This window comes from Lytechinus variegatus, chromosome 11, assembly GCF_018143015.1.
Source record: "Lytechinus variegatus isolate NC3 chromosome 11, Lvar_3.0, whole genome shotgun sequence".
NCBI classification, from domain to species: Eukaryota; Metazoa; Echinodermata; class Echinoidea; order Temnopleuroida; family Toxopneustidae; genus Lytechinus; species Lytechinus variegatus.
The window spans coordinates 30,940,605-30,967,248 of record NC_054750.1 but is presented as its reverse complement, the minus strand read 5'-3'; the positions used below and the strand labels follow the sequence as shown (position 1 = coordinate 30,967,248).

Sequence of the window (26,644 nt, the reverse complement as noted above, 5' to 3'; positions counted from 1 at the left end):
CATAACAAAGTAAATCAAAAACCAAGACAGAATGATCACTTAGTCCTAAAGGACTACAATGTACAAGATTGGCTAGCATGCCTTCTTCACTAGTAAAGATCAAATCAAGGACATTTGGTCTAGAATTGAATCGAAACCTTGTAGGATCAGAAACATGTTGAAACAGGAAAGCATCCCTTACACATTCAATGAATTTAAATTCTTCACTTGCTTCACTCTTTGAAGTTGTCCAAGAGTCCCAATCAATCTCTGGGTAGTTAAAATCACCCAGTACAAGTAAATGGCTATAATTCAAATCTGAAACATGCGAGATCAAACGACGGAGTTTCTCATTATTTCCACAAGCAGCACTATCACTCCTGTAAACAAAACCGATTAACAGCTTATCAGATTGCTTCAAACACAGTTCAAGCCAGACTGCTTCCTCAAAATGAAATCCCTCAAAACTCACTTGATTTACATTCAATGACTCATGAACATACAATACGATACCTCTACCAACAGCCTTGTCAATGTTTGTGTGATAAAATGCTTGATGGATTTTTCTCTTTTTATTCAAAATAATCAATTTATGGTTGGTGTGGACTTGTAATGTTATTGTTAGTTCTTTAATTCAAACAAGTTGTGGAGCTGCATGCTGCAGCGCGCAGTGGTAACTAAGTTAGAGAGGAGCTGAAGCTTCATCTGCAGCGAGGTACGCCCGCGGCGCGGTGGGCCTGGCCGCAACCCGCTACCGTACCGTTTCGTACCGGTACCTCAGGCTCAGCCACAGGTGTGTGTGGTCTCACGAACCGAACTCGCGTTGAAGACCAAATAAGTAAAAATTCACGTTAATATTACATTCGATATATATAAATTTATACTCACTGGAATAGACAAGGGCATGGTCTCCTCCTACAGAACCATTATTCATTTACAATATCAAACAAATTTGTTTTTTTTTCTTCATTTTTTCTGGCATCGCATCTCGCGTCCTAGCGACGGGTTAAAATTATGGTGTTCTCAATTTGACTTTTCAATCGGGGAAATTATGACGCTCAACCATTCTAACGTCAAAAGCTCTACAGGCCAGGTAAAACTTTGAGTTGTACATTCATCGAAATTTTAGATAGCAAACAACAGAAAAGTGTGGTGAACAGATATTGAATGGAAGGGTTTTTAAATTGCATGATAGATTCTATCCGTAGCAAGAGCTTGGAAGGAAAAGTTGCATCTGTAATTTTCCGCCTCATCCAATCTGATAATGTACGCAAAATGATTATACCGTGAGTGTTATAAGGATGAGAAGCCGCATTCGGAGTGAATCGGCACGTAGATCACTTGTATGAAGAGGGTGTGATTGTGCCACTCGTCGAGGCGTGGGCTTAGCCTTAGGGTTGAGTCTGAGTTAGGTGCACAGTCCCACAGTCAGTGACTGTGGCACTGTGCACCTAACTATAAATTGAGGATTAAACATGAATGATATTTGATATTCCCTAAAATTGTAATTTGGGCCTAAGGCTATAAAGGCTATAGACTTAGTGAGTAAGTAACTTAGTCTATACTGACAGAAAGTGTGCATCATAAATTACTCAACCAAATAAAAGCAACAAAAAAAGGTTAAAATAAAAAAGAAATAATAAATTAAATTTGAAATGGCGCATCTTGTTTCCCCTCAATGAAAATTTTAACCCCCCCCCCCTTCTCCCAGAGCTTAGTAAGTGCTGCTTCAAGTTGAAGGAGCACAGCTCAGTTTACTCTGGAAGAAGAAAGGGGGTGAGGCCGGGGTAAAGTTTACACCTTTGACTTTTTGACACTGCTTTTCTTCTTCATATTAGGCCTAATGTTCTTTATGTTTTAATTTGAGAATCTTTTTTTTTCATTTAATTATTTTTCTTTATGATCTGCTCTTTTATTCATTTCTTTGTATTTTTTCTTTTCTTTTATATTTTATTAGGTCTATTTTCTTTTTTCTTTTTGTTTTTCTTTTCATTTTCTTTCATTTTTAATGAACTCTCCTTTTGTTTATGGATATTCTTTTCATTTTCGTTTATCTTTTTCTTGTCTTTTAATGTTTTATAGATCTATTTCTATTCTTATCTTTGTATTTTTCTCTTAGTTTTTATTTTCTTTTTTCTTTTCCTTAACTATGTTTTCAGAAATTTGTTCATTTTTTTTGTATTTTCATTTTATTTTTGTTGTTGTTTTATTTTATATAGTACTTATCATTCAGCTATGAATGTTTTCACCTGCATAATAAATGGTGTTGATTTTGAAATAATATTTCTGAATATGTTATACACTCAGCAAAAAAAAGTTCTTGGACACTTACAAAAGTTAAAATATTCCATATAGATATTTGATTAAAGGCAAATTATTGTATGTCAACATGACCAGACAATATTCCTCTTCCAGTATGACATGACATTTTCATGTGAACAGTCATGCATGAGTGGTTAAATGCTTTAAACAATAGCAATGTCAGTAAAAGAAAATTGCAAGAAATGGACCATTCAAATGCTAATGATCATGGCCATCCTGTAGGCATACATTCAACCATTTTAATGAGTTTCACATTTGAATTGAATGCTTAGGGATGCATCATGAGATGCATAATGAGATGGATCATTTGGACACTCACTTTCAAGATGAAGCTTTCCAACCAAGAGTGTGCAAGAGCAAGAGGAATGTTGCAGGCTGGGCATGCAGTCATTTAGACAAGTGACTCAATATTTCCAAATTTCACCAACAACAATTTCAAGTAGTAGTAGTAGTAGTAGTAGTAGTAGTAGTAGTAAAATGGTATTTATTGGCAAAAACAACATATCGCAGCCCAAAGGCTGAATTACATGAAGTTTACAATTGTAATGTTAAAAAATTTGATTACACATCATTTTCACAATTCAATTACATAATAATATGAAATAACTACATCTTAAGACTAAATACAACTTTTAACAGACTAAAGGTTGAAAGGATGGCGTAGAGAAAGAGAACAAGAGAGAAAAAAACATAGAAAGGAAGGAGAGGATGACATATGGGATAAGAGAAAGGAAAATTGGGAGAGAGGGAGAGATGTTTAGAAAAGGATAAATCATGGGGTGGAGAAGTGGGAATGAAAAGGCTTGAATGAGTTGGCAGAAGGTAAGGGAAATGAAAGAAACGAAGAAGAAACTGAATCATACATGTGTATATGTAGGAAAACGAAATATACCGAAAAATGTAATAATTGCAATTCATATATGTTCAAATTTGAACCAGCGGTATTTGGCTACTAATGAAGTTAGAGACCGTCCTAGGAGTAGGCCACCACCTGTGCAGAAGATAGGAGGACAAGGATAATAAGGATAATTTTCTTTTGCTTATGCAAAGATACTGAAATTTGACATTTTTTTCATCGACTAACTTGGACTTAAAATTCCAGTGGAATAGTGATGCATCCAAGGTGGATAACTTTCTCTTCACTATTAAAGTGGTATTTGACTTTAAGTTTGCTTTTATCGTTAAATGGATATTTATCATTTATGCCACACAAACTTTCACAACTGAAAGAATGGCTGATCGTTTGCTTGCAATTTTCTTTTACTGACATTGCTATTGTTTAAAGCATGTAACCACACATGCATGACTGTTCATATGAAAATGTCATGTTCTACTGGAAGAGCAATATTGTCTGGTCATGTTGACATACAATAATTTGCCTTTAATCAAATATCTATATGGAATATTTTAACTTTTATAAGTGTCCAAGAACTTTTTTTGCTGAGTGTATTAAGAGGAAATTCACCCTGAAGCTAATACTTTATTGGTGAATATTTGAGGAAAATCCTTGGAAGATTAAAAAAGTTATTAGATTTTTAAGTTTTGGATTTGTGACATCATCATCGACTAGTAGCTACCAAATATGTTATGTAACATAAAATGCATAAATTTCATTATTTTAATGATATGTGATGACTTAGTTTTGTTTTCTGTTTAAGGACTGGTGTGAAATGATTTGTGTGTATTAATATTTATATAACATACTAAAAAAACCATTTTCAATTTACTGAAAAAATTAATCTTCATTTATTTTTTTACCATAAGTAATGGATGAAACTTGCACACATGTAACGTCACAAATTAAGTAAGTAAAGTTCTAATAAGTTTTTTATTCTTCAATGGATTTTTCTCAAACCTTCTTTCCTATATTTTTATAAATACACTTTTTGTTAGGGTGAACTTCCCCTTTGATTTGATAGATAGCATCTGGAGTAGTACTGGGCTCACTACCGAGCTGTTAAACATTAAAATGCCTCAATTCCAGCATTCTACCAAAATATGAAACTGCTTTTTTCCATCTGTCATTCACTCCGCACAGTAGTAGTTTATTCCGTCAGTATGGTAGGGGGTCCTAAAGCTACGCACCACTCCATTGCGCATACAATCAGTGGCAAAATAAATGCGCTCTCTAGCTCTGTGTGTGAAAGTTGTGACTGCAGAGAGATGAACAATCCATATTCAGTTTTTCTACAGAGGCTGCAATAAATCCTTGGATGCAGAGAAAACCAGCAAATGTTTAAAATTTTGGAGTTATATTCACTTTACCTTCATATTTTCCTGTAATAATATGCACATATTTTAGAAATTGAGGCACAGGAAATACTACTTCTTTGCATGATAAATCAAGTGCGTAGCTTTGGGACCCCTTATACTTCGGGTGGCGAAATCAAGAGGTGTTTTGAAAACACGGCAGGATTTTCATATTAGTGAGTTCTGTGGTATTTTCTTCTTGGTTAAGGATCTTTAGACTACTTATTGCAAATTAGTGAAAGATAATATGTTCAAATATTGAAATTGGCAGAGTTTTTATCGTTTGAAAACAAAGTGCTTAGCTTTACATCCCCCATCATACAAATGGAGACTCATGCAGGGTAGGCTGCAGTGTGTCTGTAGGACTATTGAACATGATAGAAACTTATGTTCCCTTCCTTGTGAACCTGACGAATGGACAGGCTTTTTTTCTTTTTTCCGCATTCGTCTCAAAAGAATATTTGAATGAAAAGCAGCATACAATGCATGTATATCAAGGATCACAAAAAATGAAAAATTCTGACTTTTGAAAATAGAATCACCATTGGCCTAGATACATTATTAATAGGGATTAGTAGTAGATAATAAGCAAGATTTGTTAAGCTTTTTATAACAAAAAATCAAAACAGGCCTATTTCATACAACATAAAGGGGAGGGAAAAACAATAGATGTATTGTAACTAGAAACATTCATGGTTTACAGGCAAACATTTTGAACAAGTATGAATTAAATCTTTCGATTGTGATATTTTTTTTATACAGACTTTTCAAACAACTTGTAGAAGTTCTTGGGTGAGTGAGTATCGTGAGAGTCCAGGACCACAACATGGCAGCTACTCGTGTCTTTCGAGAATCGTTCGTCTTTGGTCATAAAGAACTGACACACTGGTTTCCATCACATATGGCTCGAAGTGAGTTTCAAGAAAATGACAAGTAAAGGGGCTCTCTCTCATCCAGAGGCTTTAGCCAACATAGGCCACTTTACATATGGCAAACAATTTACTTCTTTTTCCCTATTTCCTTCATATTAAGAATTGCCATTATGTGAACACAAAATGATTTCTTGATATCAAGTATTCAGTTTCTTGATATTTTCTATATCAAAATGCCATCTGATCAAGAATGGAATGCTTATGTATCAAGGAAATGATTACATGATTAAACGATGATCAGCCATACACTGAAAATAATGTAGAATAAAGATTTTAAGAACAATTTCTGATGCATTAGACTTTAATCTCCAACCCCTTTTTTCACCAGACTGTTTTACTTCTCTAACCTTCACTAAAAGTAAAACCTTTTTAAGATATTTTTCTACTGTTAACAGGTATGCAAAGGAGGTAGCGTAATGTGGGGACATCGTGGTCTAGTGGTTCTGGCTCTCGCCTTTCAAACAGAGGGCCATAGGTTCGAATCCTAGCCATGGCGTGTTTTCCTTCAGCAAGAAATTTATCCGCACTCTGCTGCACTCGACCCAGGTGAGGCGGATGAGTACCCGGCAGGATTAATTCCTTGAATGCAAGAGCGCTGAAAGGCAGCTCCAGCTAAGATCGGGGAAATAAAAACAACAATGTGCCTCGGAATAGATTGTTTCGAGATAGATGGCGCTATACGAATGATTGTTACTATTAATCAATAAATGATAATACTTTGACGGTTTATGTTTGCAGGTATGAAGAAGATGGAAGGTAGTATGAGGAAAGTAGACTGTGTTATAGAGGTCCATGATGCGAGGGTAAGGGAACATTTTGAGATATCAATGGAAAGTTTCCCCAAGTTTGCGTAGTCCCCCTTGTCTGCGCACACGCATATCATTCTGTGCGATTCTAGTAAAAGAAGATAAGCAGCGAACACAGAATTGACACATGCAATACATAGACAGATATTCATTTTTAAAAATCTGACCCAAAATGGTGGAAAAATAATGAATTTGTGGCATTTCATGTGACAGCCTTAAATTGCGGCCTTTTTCATCAAAATCCCTGAATCGTGTGCAAAGTGAATGGGTGCGCAGTCATGGGGTATACCATTTTTTTTTCCAATCTGAAATTGACTGCCTAAGGTTTTTTCCAAGAAAATCCTATACATGTATTTCTTTCAGATTTGTATGAGATATTTGGTACACTTACTCATAATAATATAAGGAACATTGTTATCTAAAAGATTTTGTGAAATAAAAAGAAATTTATGTTAAATCTTGACTCAAAATGTTAGGTGCGCAGACTTGGGGACCACCATCATACATGTATATCATATGAATTGACGTAGAGATATATAGTACAGTGGTGCTAAAGAGTTAATGAACCCAACCAGAAAATGTACTCCTTCATTCTGAGTGTTAAATGTAGAAAGCAACACTTCAGTGTCTGCCAAGCCCAGAGAAATAAACTTGATTGAATGTAATATTTTATTATCATGAAGGTCAGGTCCACCCAAAAAAATTTTGATTTGAATGATCGATAGAGAAAAATCAAACAAAAATAACGCTGCAGATTTCATTGAAATAGGATGTAAAATAAGAAACTTATGACATTTTTAAGTTTCGCTTAATTTTCTCAAAACAGTTCGATGCACAACTCAGCAATATGCAAATGAGAGTCGATGATGTCCATCACTCACTATTTCTTTTGTTTTTTACTATTTGAATGATACAATATTTCAACTTTTACAGTTTTGACAACAAGTATCAACTTAATTTAACCACAAAATGCTAAAATAATGCTAATTCCACATGTTCAGGGAGAAATAAAACCTTTTTTCACTTGACGAGGAGTTTATTTCATATTTCATATAATAAAATACAAAAGAAATAGTGAGTGGGTGACGTCATCAGTCTGCCAATTTGCATACCAACCAGGATGTGCATATAACTGTTTTGTGAAATTAAGCCAAACTTTAAAACTTTCTTATTTTACTTCCGATTTTGATGAAATTTCCAGTGTTTTGCTTGAAGGATTTTTCTCTTTTTTTTTTTTTTCAAATGAACTATTTGTTTTGGTGGACTTGTCCTTTAAACATGGCAGAACATGAACAGTGTAGATATTTTATTATCTGTTGGGGTTCACTAACTTTTGATAAGCAGTATAATGATTCCACTCTTTGAGACATTTTGGGAAAGCTCATAAATCCTAGAACTTTCAAAAATAAGAGTAGGTTTCCAGAATTTCTTTGAAGCGGTATGGCTCCAATCCATACGCTACTTCATACACTGAGCTCTGAAATTAAAAGTGGTTTATGTTTAAAAAAAAATACCCAGATATATGTTGTTATGAATGGGCAACCAATCAAAATTTTCATGTTAAATCACTGAAGATAGTGTTTTGGGGCAGTAGTAATGAATTGGAATAGGAACACTCAAATGGAGATTTACTGAAACTTTTACGAATGCTCTAATCTACATTTATTAAAATGAGTGGAATTGTTTTTATGGTTTATTCTAGCTCCCGTTTGCTGGTAGGAATCCAGCATTCCGAGAAAGCTTTGGCATCAAACCCCATCTTCTGATACTTAACAAGAAAGACTTAGCAGACATGGCATCAAGTAATGTGAGTATATACATGTTGCTCTACCTTTAGAACCCATTCGCCATTAATCTGTAGTCCATAGTCAGGCCGTGGTCTATTAAATAAGCTTAAGTTATGTGAAGCGCATACAAATTGTCATGCTTTAAGGGAGAGAAAACCATTTCTGTTACATTTATATTTCCGAGGCAGTTCGGTTCCATGAAGTTTGCTCCGGCGGCAATTGCTATGATGAAAAATATGCACCTTAAGCCATACATAAAATTTAACCTCCAAAACTAAATAATCCCTCATCATTATTTTTTACATTATTCTGAATCTGAACCAAAAACTCTACTACATTCCTTACACTATTAACCCTATGCCCTCTGAGATATTAAGACTGGAGAAAATGTTGCAGGCAGTTTGGGGTGATATGAATGTCAAGTGAGCTGCTAAATGGATCCTCCTGTGTTGAAAATGTGTGTTGCGTTAGGCTATCCATAGGTGCAACACCAAAGCTAGTCTCTAGACTTTCTTGTCGACAAGAAGAAGCCCTCTCCTCACTAGAGACAAAAATGTCTTGTCAAAGCTTCTAGGGGTGTTTCACAATGAATTAAATGTGACTAAAAGTCACACTTTAATTCCCAGTTACTTGCAGTATAAGATGCATCTATACATCGGTTGGATTTTTCTCGGGGAGGGCGCACTCTCACACGTTAATCAATGAGATAGGCATCATGGACACATTTGCATTTATGCATGACTGTATCAAAGTCACTCTTATGTGTAATACCGCTGTCCCCTGGTATCATTCATAAATTGATTCCACAGAGAAAAAAAAGGCCAGGAAAGCTGCCAATAGAGAAATGAAATGTCCAACCCTGCAAGGTGAAACAAATCTCTAAAATGCTGTTGATAATGATCAGGATGGGAAATAGCTTTTAATAAATTGCCGAACTACTGGTATTACTTTTAAATTGCTTAGAATGTTATATATTTGCAGTGAGATACTTTTTATCAAGCCATGGGCAAATTCATATCGTACAACTCTGTTTGAACATGAATCTCAACCAATATCCATTATTTTACTAATTTCTGATTCTATTTTTTTCTTCCATTTCATAGGATATAAGAAAACGTTTGCGGCAGGAGGAGGGGATCGAGCATGTTATGTTCACTAATTGTTTGCAACAAAATAGTCCAAGTGCTAAAAAAGTAAGTAAACAAGGAGTTACATAATAAAAAACACACGTAATAATAATAATTATGATTATAAACAACATTTATATAGTGCCTCCTGGAATGACAGGAATAAATATACCCTGGGACTATTAGGGTTCAATGGATTGCGTGCATAAGTCTAAAATTTCGTTTAGTCAGCCTTGTAGATTAAGATTCCCTGGTATTAATACCTGATAATGTGATATTGGTATTTGTTTGATGCAGATCATACCTGCGGTGATCGATATCATCGGAGGAAGGGAAAGATTCAATCGGGCCGAGGACCAGGAATTTTCCATCATGGTTGTAGGGATCCCAAATGTTGGCAAGTCGTCCCTCATCAACGCCCTCCGAAGGATGCACGTAAAAAGAGGTGAGACTTGGGGAATGATTTTTACTTCTCAGATTTGATTAGCATTTGTGAATGTAAGAGAAAATCATTCAACTTGGTTATGTAACAGTCCTATGTAAAAAAAATTACACACAAAGACAAATTTGTGCAGTGGTCATTCATTAAAAAATGTAGAGCAAACTGAGATGCGATATCAGCTACATGTATGGATGGCCAGCAACGTCAACATCTAAAATGCAAATTTGTTCAAAATATTTTCTAGAAAGATATATATATTGATACAGTCCTCACTCTCTTGAAGATTCAGTTCGATTCTCTTTGTTTACCTTGGACACTGTGCACATTTCCTTAAGAAATGACATTGATGGATTTCCATATTCTTGAGGTTGATCGGACCTCTTTGTAAGGCAGACCCCAGGGAAATTATTCACTGAGATTCATATTCAATGTAAAAAAACTGCATCCACTCTCGAAATTTTTTAATACAGTTTTACATTTTTGCTTCCATGCATTATCACAAATAGGACGTCGAAAGAAAATTCATTGCTATCAATCGCAAGTCAATTTAAAGCCTGAAATCAATCACAAGTCTTGCGTTTGATTTCAACTTTCATTTTTCTTGAATCAGAAATTGTGGTTTGGGTTGTTTTGTATAAAATGGATCCATCACTGATAGATTTTCAACTGAAGTTTGCTATCAATCACATATCTTTTAATATTGCAATTAGGTCCTAATTGCAATATTAAAAGATATGTGATTGATAGCAAACTTCAGATGAAAATCTTTTGCAATACCACTTAAGCCCAACATTTGGTATGATACTTTTGCTTCATTACATGTATATACCTTTGTGTCACATATTTGTGCAATGCATAACATTACGTCAAACCCCCGTTTAGAGAAAGACCGCAGTTCAGATTGCAAACTGCGGTATTAGACCCCAATTTGTGTTTTAAATCATTTCCAAGCCCTGGGGGCCGTTTCATAAAGCTGTTTGTAAGTTAAGAGCGACTTTAAGAACGACTGGTGATCATCGCCAATGGTGTGTACCATTTACCGCAAGACAGGATCACCAGTCGCTCTTAACTTACGAACAGCTTTATGAAACACCCGCCTGATCAACCCTGCTTGGCCAGGTAATCCCCGCCGTCTCACCACAGGCCAGATTATGAGCGTTGAGCCAGGGACGAAATGATAAACAACAGCTGTGCTATTACGTAAGACTTCTCTGCCTGTAGTAGGACCTTCGGAATGAAATTATTGTATTCGATATTTAATCACGTTTTCAAAGGCATATTGTATTCAGAAATTCAATGTTAGTCCATTTTCAATTTCGAACGAAGAAAATCAACCTCGAAATAAGGAAAGTAAGTGAATAAAAAATGGCGGCATGCTTTGCCGGGACCGCGCTCGGGCTGTTGTGTTATCTTCGGACCGAGGTCAAGAAACAGGTGTTTTGATATTTAGGGTTTGTCGTACTTGGAGAAGAGAATTAATTGAGAAAAACTGGGGTATAGTGTTCTCAAATGGAGGTTTTCGTCATGAGAATGTTCTATGTGATATAATTCACAAAAACATGGCTCTCAGGACAAAGATCCAACAGGCATGAGGGAAATGTAAAACAAACTACTTTGTCTTGATAGAAGGAAGAATGATTTGTTCTAAAGAAACACATTTTTTGTTGCACATTTGGATTAAGTATAACTTCTGTTGTTTTCTTCCAGGAAAGGGAACCAAGGTTGGAAGGCTTCCAGGGGTTACAAGATCACTGATGCAGAGGATTCTAGTAAGTTTAAACTCCAATGAATATAAATCTTGCATTTTTAGTATATACACGGAAGGCATATACATGGAATGCATGTACATGTGAACAATCATTACCAGGGAATCATTCCATGTAAGGACTTTTGTCTGACAAATTCTGTTTTATCCTACAATAATGATAGTAATTATCAGATACAAATGGCATGGCATGTCAAATTTCTGTGGTCCGAAGAGAGTACAGGTCTTGGGTCTCATATATGTCTCTGGTCTTCTTGTTTTTCAGCACTTGCATACCTTGGTGAGGTGCAGTAAATGTTTACCTTACAGGAAGAAATTCCTTGAATGCTCAAGCACCAGGGGCCCGTTTCCTAAAGGGCTTGCAACTGTTGTAACTTTGCCATTATGGCAACTACCATGGTAACAGGACTCAGCAGCCAATCATAATCAAGTTTCTGTAATGGCATAGTTCCAACAGTTGCAAGTCCTTTTGTGAAATGGGCCCCAGATTTTGAAAGCTGTGCTGAAGCCTGGCTAATAGTATGCAGAACTTTGAAACATTGTATCAAACACAGTATACATGTTGCTTATCATTATTATCGTTATTTGACTTTAATAGGCAGCCAGCTTAACCTTTAGTATTTATGAAAAATATTCTTGTTCATTTCAGGTGAGTGAGCAGCCTCGAGTCTGGTTGTTTGATACCCCTGGCATCACAACACCTTTCATTCAGAATGTTGAAATTGGTATGAAGCTTGCTATCATGGGTGAGTCTTTTCTATGGTACAGGAGTACAGTCTTACAAGGAGTGGCGAATGATCCGATCGATCTCAACTGTACGGAAATCCATCAATGTCCTAATTTTTTCTGCAGGAAATTTATGCAATGTCCATTGTAAACAAAGAGAAGCTCACCAAATTTTTCAAGAAAATGATAAATATGTGAATACCCATCACAGTTAGAAAATATTTTGAACAAACAGATTTTTAGGGCCACATCTTACAAAGAGTTACAATTGATCCAATCAATCATAACTATGGACGGTCTGCAATGTCAACATAGCATGTTTGTTCAAAATATTTCTAGATACGATGTACGTTCATAAATTCATCGATTTCTTGACAATTTAGTATGTTCTGTGTTTACAAAGGACATTTTGCAAATTTCTTGTCGAAAAAATTATGACTCTGATGGATTTCCATAGAGTTAGATTGATCAGATCAATCGCAAGTCTTTGTAAGATGGGCCTCAGATGTTTAGTTGCTGGCTTTCCATAGTTGTGGTTGATCGGATCAATCGCAACTCTCTGTAAAACTGGCCCAGGACCCCATAACACAAAGCTTTGTAATCAATCACAGAGCTGAGATATGTGACTGATTGCATTCATGATCATGCGCAATCAATCGTACATATGAACTGCATGATCAATTAAAGAGAAATTCCAGTAGTTGCAGTAAACACTGATTTCATGAGAAAGTCTGTAAAACGAGGCTTAATTGTCAGTATATCATCGAGGATCTAGATCTGGTACAGTTACATTAACTGAACTTTGTGAAATCTTGAAATCTACGCTGAAAAATGTTCACACCGAAGATCCCCAACACAGATAAGCGCACGTGGGACAATGTATAATTATTGCTTAGGGCGTCGGGCCCGACGCCCTACCTGATTCCTGTGCTTATTTGCTGATTTCTCAGCAATTACACAATTTCTTCCAGAATTCTTTGGCACATGCGTTTTATTTATACAAACAGACACTTTGGTGGTCATTTCATTGGATTCTGTACGAACTCATTTTGATATCGTTACCAAAACTAGCATTTACCTTTAAGCTTTCCGTTACATATATGTGGTATAACATTTCATGTGCAGTGAGGGGAAGTTGCAACAAATAAAGTAGAAATCTTTTTTGTTTTGGTCAGGGTTTCCAATTCAAATGTTAACATAATGTCACATATTTGCTTGTATTGTAAAATCTTGAAATACACTTTCCTTCATTCTTAATGTACATAATACTCTAAAGACATGAATTAGGATCTACGTTGGTGCTAAAAAAAGTTTTTTAACCCGACCAAAAATGCACTCCTTCATGCTGAGTGTTGAATGGAGACAACAATACTATGTTTGGTGAGCCTTATGAAACAAACTTTATTCAATGTTATATTTTGTCACCTGACTTCACAATTCAGTTTCTGAACGAGGGCAGAACTTGCAGATATTTATTTCTGTTCATCTTCTGGTAAGATTCACGAACTTTTAAGCACCACTGTATATCCAGTTACTTCACAAAGAATAAATGTCAATGCACAAAGTTATTTAAAGACATTTTTGCTTGATTAATATTAATAAGTAGATTTACAAGAACAATTGAGCCTGATTAGTCAGTTGTCAATTCAAGTTTAACTGATATTATTATTTATTAATATATTTCTTCAATTTTGTATTTCTGTCACAGGTACACTTCAAGACCACATGGTTGGAACCGAGTTGATTGCTGACTACATACTCTTTACTCTCAATAGATTGCAGAAATTTAGGTAATTTTTAACAGTAATGTACATGTAAGATTGCAGACTTCAAACCTGGACCCCTTCTTACAAACAGTTATGATTGATCCAATCAGTCATGACTCTATGGAAATCCATCAGTGTCATAATTTTTCAAACAGGAAATTTGCAAAATGTCCTTTGTAAACAAAAGAGAACACACTTAGTTGTCAAGAAATCAATGAATTTATAGAAATACATCATATCGAAAAAAAATTTGAACAAACATGCATTTTATATGTTGACTTGCTGGATTTCCATAGTTGCGATTGATCGGATCAATCTCAACTCTTTGTAAGATGGGCCCCTGGTTTGTTGAAATATGCTGTAGCATTTTAAGTGAGGGCTTTTTGAAAAGATGGTGTTTCACAAAGCGGAGTGTCCTACATTGCCATCGCACTTCATAGTTACAAATAATAATTTTTTATAATAATGACAATGATTAGATAATTTTGATGATGATAATAATAAACAGTTCTTGTATAGTGCACATCACATTTTGTGTAAATAACATCTCAAGGCACTTCCAAAGGACTTTCGACATTATCACCCCGGCGTTAGCTTGGTAACCGTAATTATTTACAGCATGTTGCATGTTTTACAGGAAATTTCTGAGTCCCATACGACACACATTTTCACCTTTAATTCACCCATAATCAAACATTGTATGTTGGATATTAGTTTTACACATCGCTACCCACTTTAACTTTATATCTGAAAAAAGGATGTTTCATTGCTCAAGCATTCAGCTAAGAGACTTTAAATTGTTGTCACAATGTCCCATACAACAGGTATGGAATCGCCCCATTGTTAAGTGAAATGTTTGCATTGGTTTTTGGTTTTTACAGGCACACTTAAATTTTGTGAAACCACCTCCTGGGAAACGTTTCACGAAAGGACTTGTTGGACTTTTTATCCAACAAGTCCCATTTTATCAGATAGTTACCCAAGGTAGCCGTGCTTCCTAGCCAATTCAATTCAAGGAAAGTTGTCAGGGCCCTGTCTTACAAAGAGTTACGATTGATCCGATCAATCGCAACGATGGACGGCCAGCAACATCAACATCTATTATTCATGTTTGTTCAAAATATTTTCTAGCTATGATGTATATTCATGCTTCCTTTGCATACATAGAGCATTTTGCAAATTTTTCAACCTGGCCCTGATGTGTTTAGAGTTTAATGCTTTGCAGCTTTCTATTTTGTCTTAATACTACAGGTATGTAGATGTATACAACATTTCTGAACCTTGTGATGACATTGACAGAGTATTGGCTGACATAGCAATCAAGTTTGGCAGAACAAGAAAGCTCAAGACCTATGAAGGTATTATTTTGTAAATGTCGTGTACAATTTATATGCGAATTTTATAAATGGGATACCATGAAATTACAAATATTTCAATAAAATGAATGGACATCTACTTTTTAAAAAACTCTCTAATAAATAAACCGCATAATCTGTAAACTGGTATTTAATGTTTGTAACTGTTGAATTATTATCAATCCCAAGAATAAGTTATATATGTCTATATATCCCTCTAATACTATTAAGGGCATGTGTTGTTTTTAAACAGAAATCATTTGGTTTTATAAGCAGAATGGGATTTTGGCGATTCCAAAATTTCAGATATGGAAAGTGCATTGATTTTGAATGAAATTTACACCCCCTTTCTCAACTCTTCATTCATATGCAATATTTTGTTTTCAACTTTTATACATTGATGTTCTTAGGATCAAGGAGGGAAGTATTGGACATTCACGCGGCTGCATCGATCCTTGTCCGTGACTTTAGGACCGGAGTCTTAGGCCGAATATCCGTGGATTGAATCTCCAACATTTGGACAGAATAAACTGTAATCCCTTTGACTGTGGTATCATGGTGAAAACTAAATCAAGTCTATGGGAATTTGGAAATTTGTTTTAAAATGCTCGAGTGCAATATGTTCCTTGGGGACTATGAGGTGAGAACAGCCCTCACAGGAAACCCTTTGGATTTCATTTCTATCCTGTGGAGGTGCCGTGGTCTAGTGAATGTCCAGTACTGTGTGCGCTTCACCGGCGACTGAATGGAATACTCCCCAGGGAGTAGAGGATGTGCACACATTGTGTGCGGGAATGACTGATTGAATCCAATGACCAGGGTAATAGACACGTCGTTCCGATGTATTCAGCGCTATATAAAAGCTGACTATTATTATTCTTCAATGCGTGAATCCATCTGAAAAGCAGCTTGCTATCATTATATTTCATTGAACAAATGTCCAATTATGCATAGACATAAACATACCAGTAAGATGTATATTTTTATAAGATTTTTTGTTTGTTTCAGAATCAGATATGAATGAAACTACATTATTAAAAACTTCATGAATCCCAGGAATCTTATCATTTTCGTATGTCGTGTAGTGTGGGTCAATTGAATTGTATCACTCGAACATGTAGATGTTTAATAAAGCTGTTTCTACGATATGCCCAACTTTATGCACTACTGGATGATTCTTGTGGTAAATCAGTCTCAATAATTTGGGTTCCCATCAGCTAAAGCTTAAAATCTAATTTTTTTAGCTTAAAGGAGAATGAAACCTTTGGAACAAGATAGCTTGTGTGAAAACAGAAAAATCAAAGAAAGAGTTCAACGAAAGTTTTGGAAAAATCTGACAAATAATGAGAAAGTTATGAGCATTTGACTATTGCGATCACTAATGGTATGAGGATCGTCATATTGGCAATGCGACAAATATGTATGACAACTTTCCTACATATTTCACTAAAATTGCCTCTTTCATCACATCTATCAGTAGATCATGTATTTCTATAGGAGGGCATGTAATGCAGATTTTTGAAAAATATATTATGGATAAAGATTTTGTATCACCATAAGAAAAAGCAAAAAGAGATATTTTGGGGGGGCATTTTATTGTCCAACGGGAAAGTTGTTCACATGTGACATCACACATCCTTGTCACATTGCCAATGGATCTTCATAGCATTAGTGATCGCAATATTCAAATGCTCATAACTTTCTCATTATTTGTCCGATTTTTCTCAAAGTTTCTTTTTTCTTATTCTTTGATTTTTCTGTTTCGACAGAAGCCTACTTGTTCCAAAGGTTTCATTCCCCTTTAACATCTTGTTAACAAGGTGACAGGGGATGGAATCCCACAGAGATCTAGGGCCGGTTTCATAAAGAGTTACAACTGTTGTAACTTTGCCATTATGGCAACTACCATGGCAACAGGGTTCATCATATGGTAGTTTTCATAATGGCAAAGCTACAACAGGAGCAACTCTTTATGAAACAGGCCCCATGATTTCATAACTTTTGTGAGTCGTCGGGTCAGCATCCTTGCACTTAGAAAAAATGGAATAGACTGAGTAGTCCATACGAATGATGGCTAGATGAGCAAAGATAAGCTGTATATGATATTGACCATGGATAAATCCTGATAATAAATATTTACATTCATATCAACAATATGTATGTACAGTGAATGAAAAATACAGTGACTACACTCAATGTTTTGCATTAAGTCATTCATTTTATTAGCAAAAATTGTTTTACTATGGTATAAATTTACCTATCAGATCGCATAATCTGAGTACATAATTCTACTTGTACATCATGTATGTATACATACTTGTCAAATATACATACATACACAGTACACATACGTATAATAACATACACTTACATACATGTATCTTGGAAGGACATTATTTAATGCATAAGAAAATAAAAAAGCTCATTTTTTGTCAGGAAAGGCCGATTAACATATAACGCTACATCTTGTTTGATAACCTTCATACTATTTTTTTCTCTCTCTCTTATACTATTAAGATCAGCTGTTTAATCAATCTAATCTTGTTTTTTTCAATTTGCTCCTGCGAACCTAAATTTCTTTGGTCTTTCAAATTCTGTTTGACTTCATGCTACTACAATTACAAGAACAAATTCTACTCCTCACCAACATGACATTCGAAATAACGTAACAGATTTAATTGGTCTGGAGTATGTTGTGACTTGCAGCGTTAGGCAATTAAGAAGCAGTATAAGGAGAGAAGCCATTGAAACGTTCCTAATAAGGTGTCAAAGAAAAATGTCTATTTATATATATATATATATTTGGGATACTAATGAGAATGTACAAAATAACTCTGCTCTTTTCACATGAAGATACTTATGTCATCTAAAGAAGAGCAACGTTTGATACGATCTGAGAATATGCAGTGGAAAAGAGTTGGTCTCTGAATGGGTATTTTTAAGTGCACAAGAGAGAGGAATACAATGTATAATTGAACTCTGTGGCCCGTATTCTGAAGTCGGGTTTAATTCAAAATCGGGTCTGAAGTTGTGGTTTAACTATGGATAGCCAATTGTGACATAAATCTCTTAGCAGTAAAGTTTCATATTATCAGCTCATTTTGTTTCTCAAATCATTCTTAACTGTCTGGGAAGGTTAAATAAGATAAATTCTCTTCACCATTAAAGAATCAAGAAAAAGAACAGTTAACATCAACATACTATTTTAACAAACTTTGAAATGTTTGGCTTCCCATAATTTTAGCACAGAGTTAGACAAAGGTCTAAGTTAAACCCATGTTCAGAATATGGGCCGTTGAGACTCGAACCCAGTTGTAAAAATATTTTTCTAAAAAAGGAATTTCCATCTGTGATTTATGGCAAGCTTTTATTGTGTGGCTGCCATAGAATTGACCACTACATGTAGAATACGAGTCACCTACCACTTAAGGTGGACAAGCAGCTGAATCTTCTGAAAAACAGGAATATGGGCCGTTGAGTCTCGAACCCAGTTGTAAAAATATTTTTTCTAAAAAAGGAATTTCAATCTGTGATTTATAGCAAGCTTTTTTTGTGTGGCTGCCATAGAATTGACCACTAGAATACGAGTTGTCTTCCACTTAATGGACCAAGCAGTCGAATCTTTTGAAGATCAAGTATTTTGTTTTCTTTGAATGGAATTTCAGATGATCACTTTCCTAAACCTTAAGATACACAAATCTCTTGACACTCAAGCAAAAACAGGTACAGTCTTAGCATATCAGTATGATTTTCCAAGCAAAACATTCATCTACACAAAGCCTTGGGCTCATCGATCAAAGATTTCATTTGTTGTTATATCGTTTTTTTTTACCTGACTGCTAAGAAAGCATGAATGCCTGTGAGCAAGCAACCAGGGGACCAATGGCTTAAGGTTCTCTCCTAGGAACCTGGAAATGAGGGTTAATGCCTTACCAAAGGGCATTAGCGCACCAAGTGGGAATCGAACCCGGGTCATCGGGATCCGAAACCCCCGCTCTACAGACTGAGCTTTCGCGCCTCCTTTGTTGATTGGGAACTTTGTGGTTTGATGAATGAGGTGAAACAGAAAATGGTTTATGACAAAGAAGAGAAGAAAAAACCCATATGAAAAACAATGAAAATGAAGACTACCCAACAGCAGGTTAATGGTACCATCAATCTTGAGTAAGAAAGTTGTTACATTTGACCTGGGGCGTGTTTCACAAATAACTAAGTACGACTTAAGGAGTCTCACTTAACTGCTGACCTGTAAATGATAAGCAACTTATTGATTAATATGCAGTAGTGCTCGTCCTCTTGACATGATCTGGGGGGCGTTTCATGAAAGGACTTGTCGGACGTTTTATCCGACAAGTCCCATTTTATCCGACAATTACCATAGGAACAGTGCCTCTCAGCCAATCAAAATCATGGAAAGATGTCAGATCTGACAACTTGTCGGATGAAAATATTGATGAAACGCTCCCCTGAATAATGCTGTTGTGCTATTTATAACGCACACAACTAGGCATTTAAGCACGACATTAAGTCATACTTATGAAGTAAATCTTTGTGAAACGCCACCAAGTTATTGTTTTTTTGTGTGTGTGATTAAATTAATTTTATGACTGTTTATAGATTCCTCATATATATATTCTAAGTTTATTCTTATACATCCTCCTTTTTTCATTGCAGGTACTCTATCTTATCTTTACAAAGCAAATTTTAAAAAAAAATACAGCTTGTAACTAAGCCGACAATATCCTACATCATTGTAACCCATCATGCAGCTATTTTTAATCATTTTAAATGCTACATGTACACTGTAAGGACCAGAATTACATGGACTTCTAATATTTGATATTAAAAACTAGTTCTCTTGCCTGAATTAAGTTTTGAATAACAAAACTTTTTCTTTGTGAAATCCAAATATAAGCAGATCTAATATAGAGAAATTAATGGAAAATTTAGCAAGAAAATATTTTTCTGTGAATTTTTAGTACCTCAATCAAAATATACATAGTGCCTTTTCTCAGATATTCCTCATTCCTGCCCTTTTACTCCTTGCATACATGTATATCAAGCAATATCCAAATTGTTGTAGACTAGTCGAGCAAGCATTTACCAAAAGAGCACACAAGAAAATATTATCTGGCATCAGAATATTGTTTACATTGATACATGTATATACTGCAGATGGATACCATTTTAGTCATTATAAATCTATTAGTCTAAGTATAGAAAATGATTTATAGCAAGCTTATCTCTTCCTATTTACATTTCAAGTTGACGTATACTTAAAGACAAACGCCCAAAGGGTAAAAGAAAGAGGCAACTAACAACAGTTTACTTTTGAAAAATACAAATGAGACAGGGTATTAGGTGACCAATAGGACACGTAACTTTAAACTAATGTTTCAAATTCACTTTTCGTGAATAAATAACATCAATCCTCAAATCAACTCTTTCAATGTTTTCTACCCTTTATGTAAATCATTTCATTCAAATTTTATTAAATCTTACATTTTCCATTTTATTTAACCATAAGCTTATCCCCCCCAATAAAAAAAGAAATTGAAACAATGGAAAAGAGAAGTCACTGTTCAATAGGAAACAAGTATGATGTACTGCTACGTGGATGCTATTCCCAACATACCTGCAGTAAAATGCAGCTCATTAATATCATCTTTCAGGGAAAACCAAGGACTATCACCAAAAAAAAGAAGGAACCAAGTAATATCTATAAAATAATCAACAAAGATAAATATTTATGAGAAGAGCAATACAGCTGCACTAAAGATGTCTTGATTTTAAAGACTTGTGTAGTATATATCTTTGATCAGATCACAAGTATGATTGACATTATGTACCCTTGAAAGCCAACATATACAGACAAATCAATTAGAAAATGTTGAAATTGGGTCATTTCTAAATTAACTTTACATTACTGCAAACTCCTTTTATTCAAGGCAAATTTGGCCATGCCATTGGGACTAATGTAGATGGTACTGATTTGTTGGTTATCATATTAGCCACCGAAACACAAATATAATTGACAAGAGAGTAGAACAATAATTCTTTGGGGAAAATGATGGAAACAATTTCAAGAGTGCTTAAACTACCCAGCAAAAACATGTTACTTGATCTAAAATGTACCCATGATGGACATTTTCAATCAAAGTACTACACTGAAACATCAGACACATGTCAAAAAACCACAATATTGTGAATATGTAAGTGTGATATCAGTCTAATAAGACTTTGAAATCAGTGCAAAATTGTCCCTTAGTTATGCTAGACCTAAACCATCTCTATCAAGATCAAGTTCATCGTGCTTCAGGGCACTTTGGAGTCCACCACGATGAAAGGCAAATAAAATAAAACTGAAGAAAAAAGATTTTACAAAAAATGAAGAACCAAATACATCACATAACAGGTAACTGAAGTTATTAGGTGGTTTCAGACCACCTCGAAGTTCGTCAGTTCCAGGTACTCTCTGATCGGGGAATTTACCCCGATCAGAAAATACCAGGTATTTTGGTAATTTGAAAGCAAACTACGTGTAATTTCCCCGAAAGAAAATACCTGCTAAATAGTAGGTACTTGGCGAAATTACGAGAACTTTCGCTGGAATTTTTCCAAGGTCGCAGGTATTTTGGCAATGTGAAAGCAATTTACAGGTACTTTTAGCTCAGCATGTTACCAGACCATACTGCGCATGCTCGTAACTTCAGGAACTTATCCCGAAGAGTATGTTTCAGGGCGGTGTGAATGCAGGAATAATTAATGGGTATTTTTAGCCCAAAAAAGTACTCGTAATTTAACGGGGATTCCTATGATCCAGGCGGTTTGAAACAACCTATTGTCTCCATGATATACAGTGTATAATGAATATAAACATATCAATGAGGGCATTAGTAAGAACTACCCACACAAGGTACATTTAAAACATGCCTGAGGGGGTTAAGACTGTTAAAAGTGCAACAAGTGTGGGCAATTTTTCTACTACCCGAGCAAAATAATGTGTCTTAAAGGAGAATGAAACCCTTGGAACAAGTTAGCTTGTGTGGAAACAAAAAAATCAAAGTTTGAGAAAAATTGGACAAATGATAAAAAAGTTTTTAGCATTTCAATATTGCGATAACAAATGCTATGGAGATCCTCATATTAGCAATGCGACAAAGATGTGTGATGTCACATGCGAACAACATTCCCTTTGATGGACTATAAAATACCCCCAAAATGTATCTTTTTGCTTTTTCATATAGTGATACAAACTCTTCAAACCATAATGTATTCTTTGAAAATCTGCATTACATGCCCTGCTATAGAATAAAAAATACATGATCTACAGATAGATGTGACAAAAGAGGCAGTTTAAGTGAAATATGTACGAAAGTAATGGGAAAGTTGTTCACACGTGACATCACACATACATTGTAATTGTCACATTGCCAATGGGAGGATCTACACTAAAATAATGATCTTAACTTTAAATGCTCATAACTTTCGTATTATTTATTCATTTTACTCAAAATTTTGTTGATCTTTTTTTTCTGTTTTCGTGCAAGCTATCTTGTTCCAAAGGTTCCATTTTCCTTTGAATGTTCTGTAAGATAATGATGTGGGTCATTATTATTCACTATACCATCCTCATCTCAAAACCATGACCGGGCGGTCAATAGAACAAGTCAATAATACCAGTCAATAGCAGATTTGACCGATAGCTGAAATAAATGACTGGTCATGTGACAGATTCCAGCCAATCACTTGATTAGGATCCATATCAACACTTTATATAATATAATAAACAATCCTGGTCATTCCTGCCCTCTATACATGTACATTCCAGATGCAATGAAACCATATAAGAAAACATCAGAGTTGCAGCTTATGGGCTCCTCAAACAACAAACACGTATTTGGAGAGAAATCGAGCATAGAGAAAATAAAATAGACTTCAATTTGACTAATTTTACAGCATGTACATCGACTGATGATAGCAATATTTTGTTTCTATACTCAAAAAAATATCTTTCAACAATATATCTCTGATAATTGCATGATTAAATGTACAAATGCAATTCATTACAAATTTTGTACAAATAGAATTTTCATTTCAATGATAAACATAGAACACATTCAATTCATACTGTGACGCTACGCCTGGGCCAGTATTTGATTCAATACCAGGGATATAAATAAAACTTTCTTTTTCACTTCAGTGTAATAGCACATGTACTTCGTTCAAGATTTTAGAATGCAATAAAAAAAAATGTGTGCCACGTTCAAACCATTGTTCATGAAAGTTTTGAGGATAAATGTGCTGCTGAAGTGGTTTGTATTTCATTGGTCTACTAGCAGATAGTCCCAATCTTGGATTGTTTCAACACCATCATGGCAAAACCTACTTGGTCTACCATCGATTTGACACTTGGTCTAACTACTCAGTTCGGCTAACTGTTGAGTAACCTTTAGCCTACTGCCCGTGTGGTCAGGGGGCCGTTCCATAAAGCTGTTCGCAAGTTGAGAGCGACTTTAAGAACGACTGGTGATCCTTTTTTACGTGCTTAACCATCGCCTATGAATATACCATCTACTACAAGAAAGGATCACCACTCATTCTTAAAGTCGCTCTTAACTTAAGAACAGCTTTATGAAACACACACCTGGTTTCCACTATGTCTCATTACTGTTTTGCACATTGTCAAATGAAATATTTTAATAGTTCACACTTCATCTAATCAGGTCAGCCAAGGGATGTTGATCAAGTGGACACATTACACAAAATTGATAATAATAATAATCGCTAGAGGGTATTCATTTGTCTCGCAATCTACTATGGTCAACAAGGAAATTCGTGATCACTCTCGCAAAAAGTGTTCACTGGCTTTCTAGGAAATTCGTGATCACTCTCGCAAAAAGTGTTCACTAGCTTACAAGTTCACGAGCTTTCGAGTGCCGCTGCAACTCTTTAGCGATTATTTCAATCCGCAATACCTATTTAGTAATAATAATAATAATAGTACATTTACATTGTGCAATTTATATATATATATATATATATATAGATAGATACTCAACTGCACATTATTATTATTATTACCCCGTCTATAGCTGTGCTGCCTACAGGCGCTCTGGCATTCAAGGAATTTCTTCCTCCCGGGTACCCATTCGCCTCACCTGGGTCAAGTGTATCACAAATGTGGGTAAATTTCTTGCTGAAGGAAAACACGCCATGGCTGGGAATCGAACCCATGTCCCTCGGATTGAAAGACGCAATTCATATTAAACCACTAGACCACAACGCCTCCACATACATGTACTAGACCATGATGCCATCAAAAAATTAGCAATTGGAAAATAGATAAAACGCTAAATGGACAACATTGCATTTAAACAACACGGTAAGATGACAAACTGGTAGGTAGACCATGTGGGGTTAGACCGAATGAATAGTAGACAGAGTGGGTGTAGACCAAATGGCAATTTAATACTGAAATGAACCTCAGTAAGAAACATACTTTGACATTTGCTTACAAAGTTAATTACTTTAGTCCAATATGGATTTGAGTTTTAATTCTAGAGGAAAAATACAGGCTTAATTGCCAGACAGAGTTCAATAATCACTCGGGTCCATTTTGAATTTGAATTCTAGAGGAAAAATACAGGCTTAATTGCCATGCAGAGTTAAATACTAGCCCAGGGACACAGGCCCTTATCCTGAAGTCCACTTCAACTTGGGCTAACATGGTTCAAGTCTGACAATATGGGAAACGGGAAATGTCACAACTCTTAACATCATGTATTCCATTTGTTTACTGTGTTCTTAGCCCATGATTAAATGGTGAAAAACAACATTTAATTCCTCATTCCCAGACGATTATGAACAATTTGAGTGCCAAATTTGCTGATAGACAGAATCGCTCCCGGGACCCGCAACACAAAGGATAGCGATTAATCATATGCTTGATTTCAACAATTAATTGTCCATTGTAGTCAATGGAATCAATTGTAAAACAATATTATACAATGATTGCTAAGCTTTGTGTTACAGGCCCCTGATAAATGTTTGTGTCACATTTGGCTTTCCATAGTTGAACCAGACGTTGAAATTAAAGCTGAATTCAGAATACGGGCCCTAGTACCCTGGTCTATCGTGGCTGAGGGCCATAGACGGGGTACTCTAACATAGTGTCCAGCTCCTCGTTATGCTGGGCCAAGTTGATCTGTTGATAGGCCAGGACCAGTTCCAGAAGAGATGCGTACAGGTTGTAGGGCTCTGCGAATCCATAGCCCGTTGATGTATAGTTGATCTTACAGTGGCACACTTCACCTTGGTCCTTTGCCCTGCAGAAATAGAAAAAATCAGTTTGCAGACGTAATTATAAGCAGATGGATTCTTAACAGCATTTAGTTCAAATTTATGCTTTTGATGACATGTTGTGGCATGAAGATTTCAACGTCAACGCCACCGTCAAAAAAGCGGCACCTATAGTCTCGCTCTGCTTTGAAGGCGACACAAAAAATGAGAGTAAAATCCCCACTTTTCAAAACTTTATTTTCATGATCACCTGAGCCTTACTTTGATAACTCTGCATCTTTCAACGTATAACTATTGGTAATAATACATTTTTCTATGGAATTGTCTAGTTGCTTCCAGTTGAAATTTAAGTGCATGTGACATGCAGTCACACTAATCGAGAACAGTAAGTTGCAACTGAGTCTGGCAAGCATACAAAATTATTTAATTCAACATCACTAAATTAGTGTTTATAATTTGAACATCCAATTCAAATGAGCTTTGGATGAGCAGATAATTTTTCAGTTCTGATTAAACTAAAAAGTAATTGAAAATAATAAAACTTAAATATCTTTACGAGATCACAACAATATGAAGAAGTGTACTTACACAATGGAACAGGCCCAATCGATTTGTTCCCGGGTCCTACGTATTAGGAATGTACCTTTAGCCTTGCCATAGAGTAACTGTTCAGCCTTTGCTCTGGTTGTATCCGGTAGAAGCCACAGAGATTCATTGTTATGATATTGCACCTCTTTCTCTCCAGTTATAACCGTTCTATGGATGAAAAACAATGATACACAAACTTATAGTTTCAATCTGTTGGTTGTTTCATGAAGCTGTTCATCAGATAAGATCGACTGGTGATCCTTTCTTTTGGTAAATGGTATGCACCAATGGCGATGGTTTAGCGCATTAGAAAGGTTCACCGGTCGTTCTTAAAGTCGCTCTTAATACGAACAGCTTTATGAAACGGCCCGCAGGTTATTTCTGCAAGCTCGTCATTCACCAAATCTTAATTTGTTCACGCGTCTGCTAAAAATCTTGAGACAATTTAATAAATTTATTTCTTTGTAGCCCCAAACATTGAGGTTGAACGAAAACGC

The 26,644-nt window shown here is 35.5% G+C and overlaps 3 protein-coding genes across 3 annotated transcripts in view; 1 reads left to right on the top strand and 2 right to left on the bottom strand.

Moving 5' to 3' along the window:
* The window catches only part of LOC121424499, a 50,768-nt gene extending 49,780 nt beyond the window's left edge, over positions 1-988 (bottom strand). Inside the window, exon 1 of the mRNA XM_041620213.1 lies at positions 868-988. Coding sequence (XP_041476147.1) covers positions 868-885 — 18 coding nt within the window. The 5' untranslated portion in view covers positions 886-988. The remainder of the gene's footprint in view (positions 1-867) is intronic.
* LOC121424500 (mitochondrial ribosome-associated GTPase 1-like) lies at positions 984-16,405 on the top strand. Its single transcript, XM_041620216.1, has 11 exons — positions 984-1,072; positions 5,314-5,462; positions 6,222-6,286; positions 7,992-8,096; positions 9,180-9,269; positions 9,501-9,648; positions 11,353-11,414; positions 12,060-12,156; positions 13,845-13,926; positions 15,154-15,260; positions 15,668-16,405. The coding sequence occupies exons 2-11, from the start codon at positions 5,378-5,380 to the stop codon at positions 15,760-15,762; spliced, it is 936 nt and encodes a 311-aa protein (XP_041476150.1). The 5' UTR covers positions 984-1,072; positions 5,314-5,377; the 3' UTR covers positions 15,763-16,405.
* A 7,891-nt stretch (positions 16,406-24,296) lies between these two features.
* Positions 24,297-26,644, bottom strand: part of LOC121424594 (phosphatidylinositol 3-kinase regulatory subunit alpha-like) — a 64,056-nt gene continuing 61,708 nt past the window's right edge. Inside the window, exons 20-21 of the mRNA XM_041620344.1 lie at positions 26,148-26,315; positions 24,297-25,585 (exon numbers count right to left, since the gene is read on the bottom strand). Coding sequence (XP_041476278.1) covers positions 25,390-25,585; positions 26,148-26,315 — 364 coding nt within the window. The 3' untranslated portion in view covers positions 24,297-25,389. The remainder of the gene's footprint in view (positions 25,586-26,147; positions 26,316-26,644) is intronic.

Excerpts from the sequence above, each read along its gene's own strand:
- LOC121424500 (XM_041620216.1), top strand. The coding sequence starts at position 5,378 with ATGGCAGCTACTCGTGTCTTTCGAGAATCGTTCGTCTTTGGTCATAAA. Across the intron at positions 5,463-6,221 it reads TCCATCACATATGGCTCGAA|GTATGAAGAAGATGGAAGGT; the intron begins GTGAGTTTCAAG and ends TTATGTTTGCAG. Across the intron at positions 15,261-15,667 it reads AAAGCTCAAGACCTATGAAG|GATCAAGGAGGGAAGTATTG; the intron begins GTATTATTTTGT and ends TGATGTTCTTAG.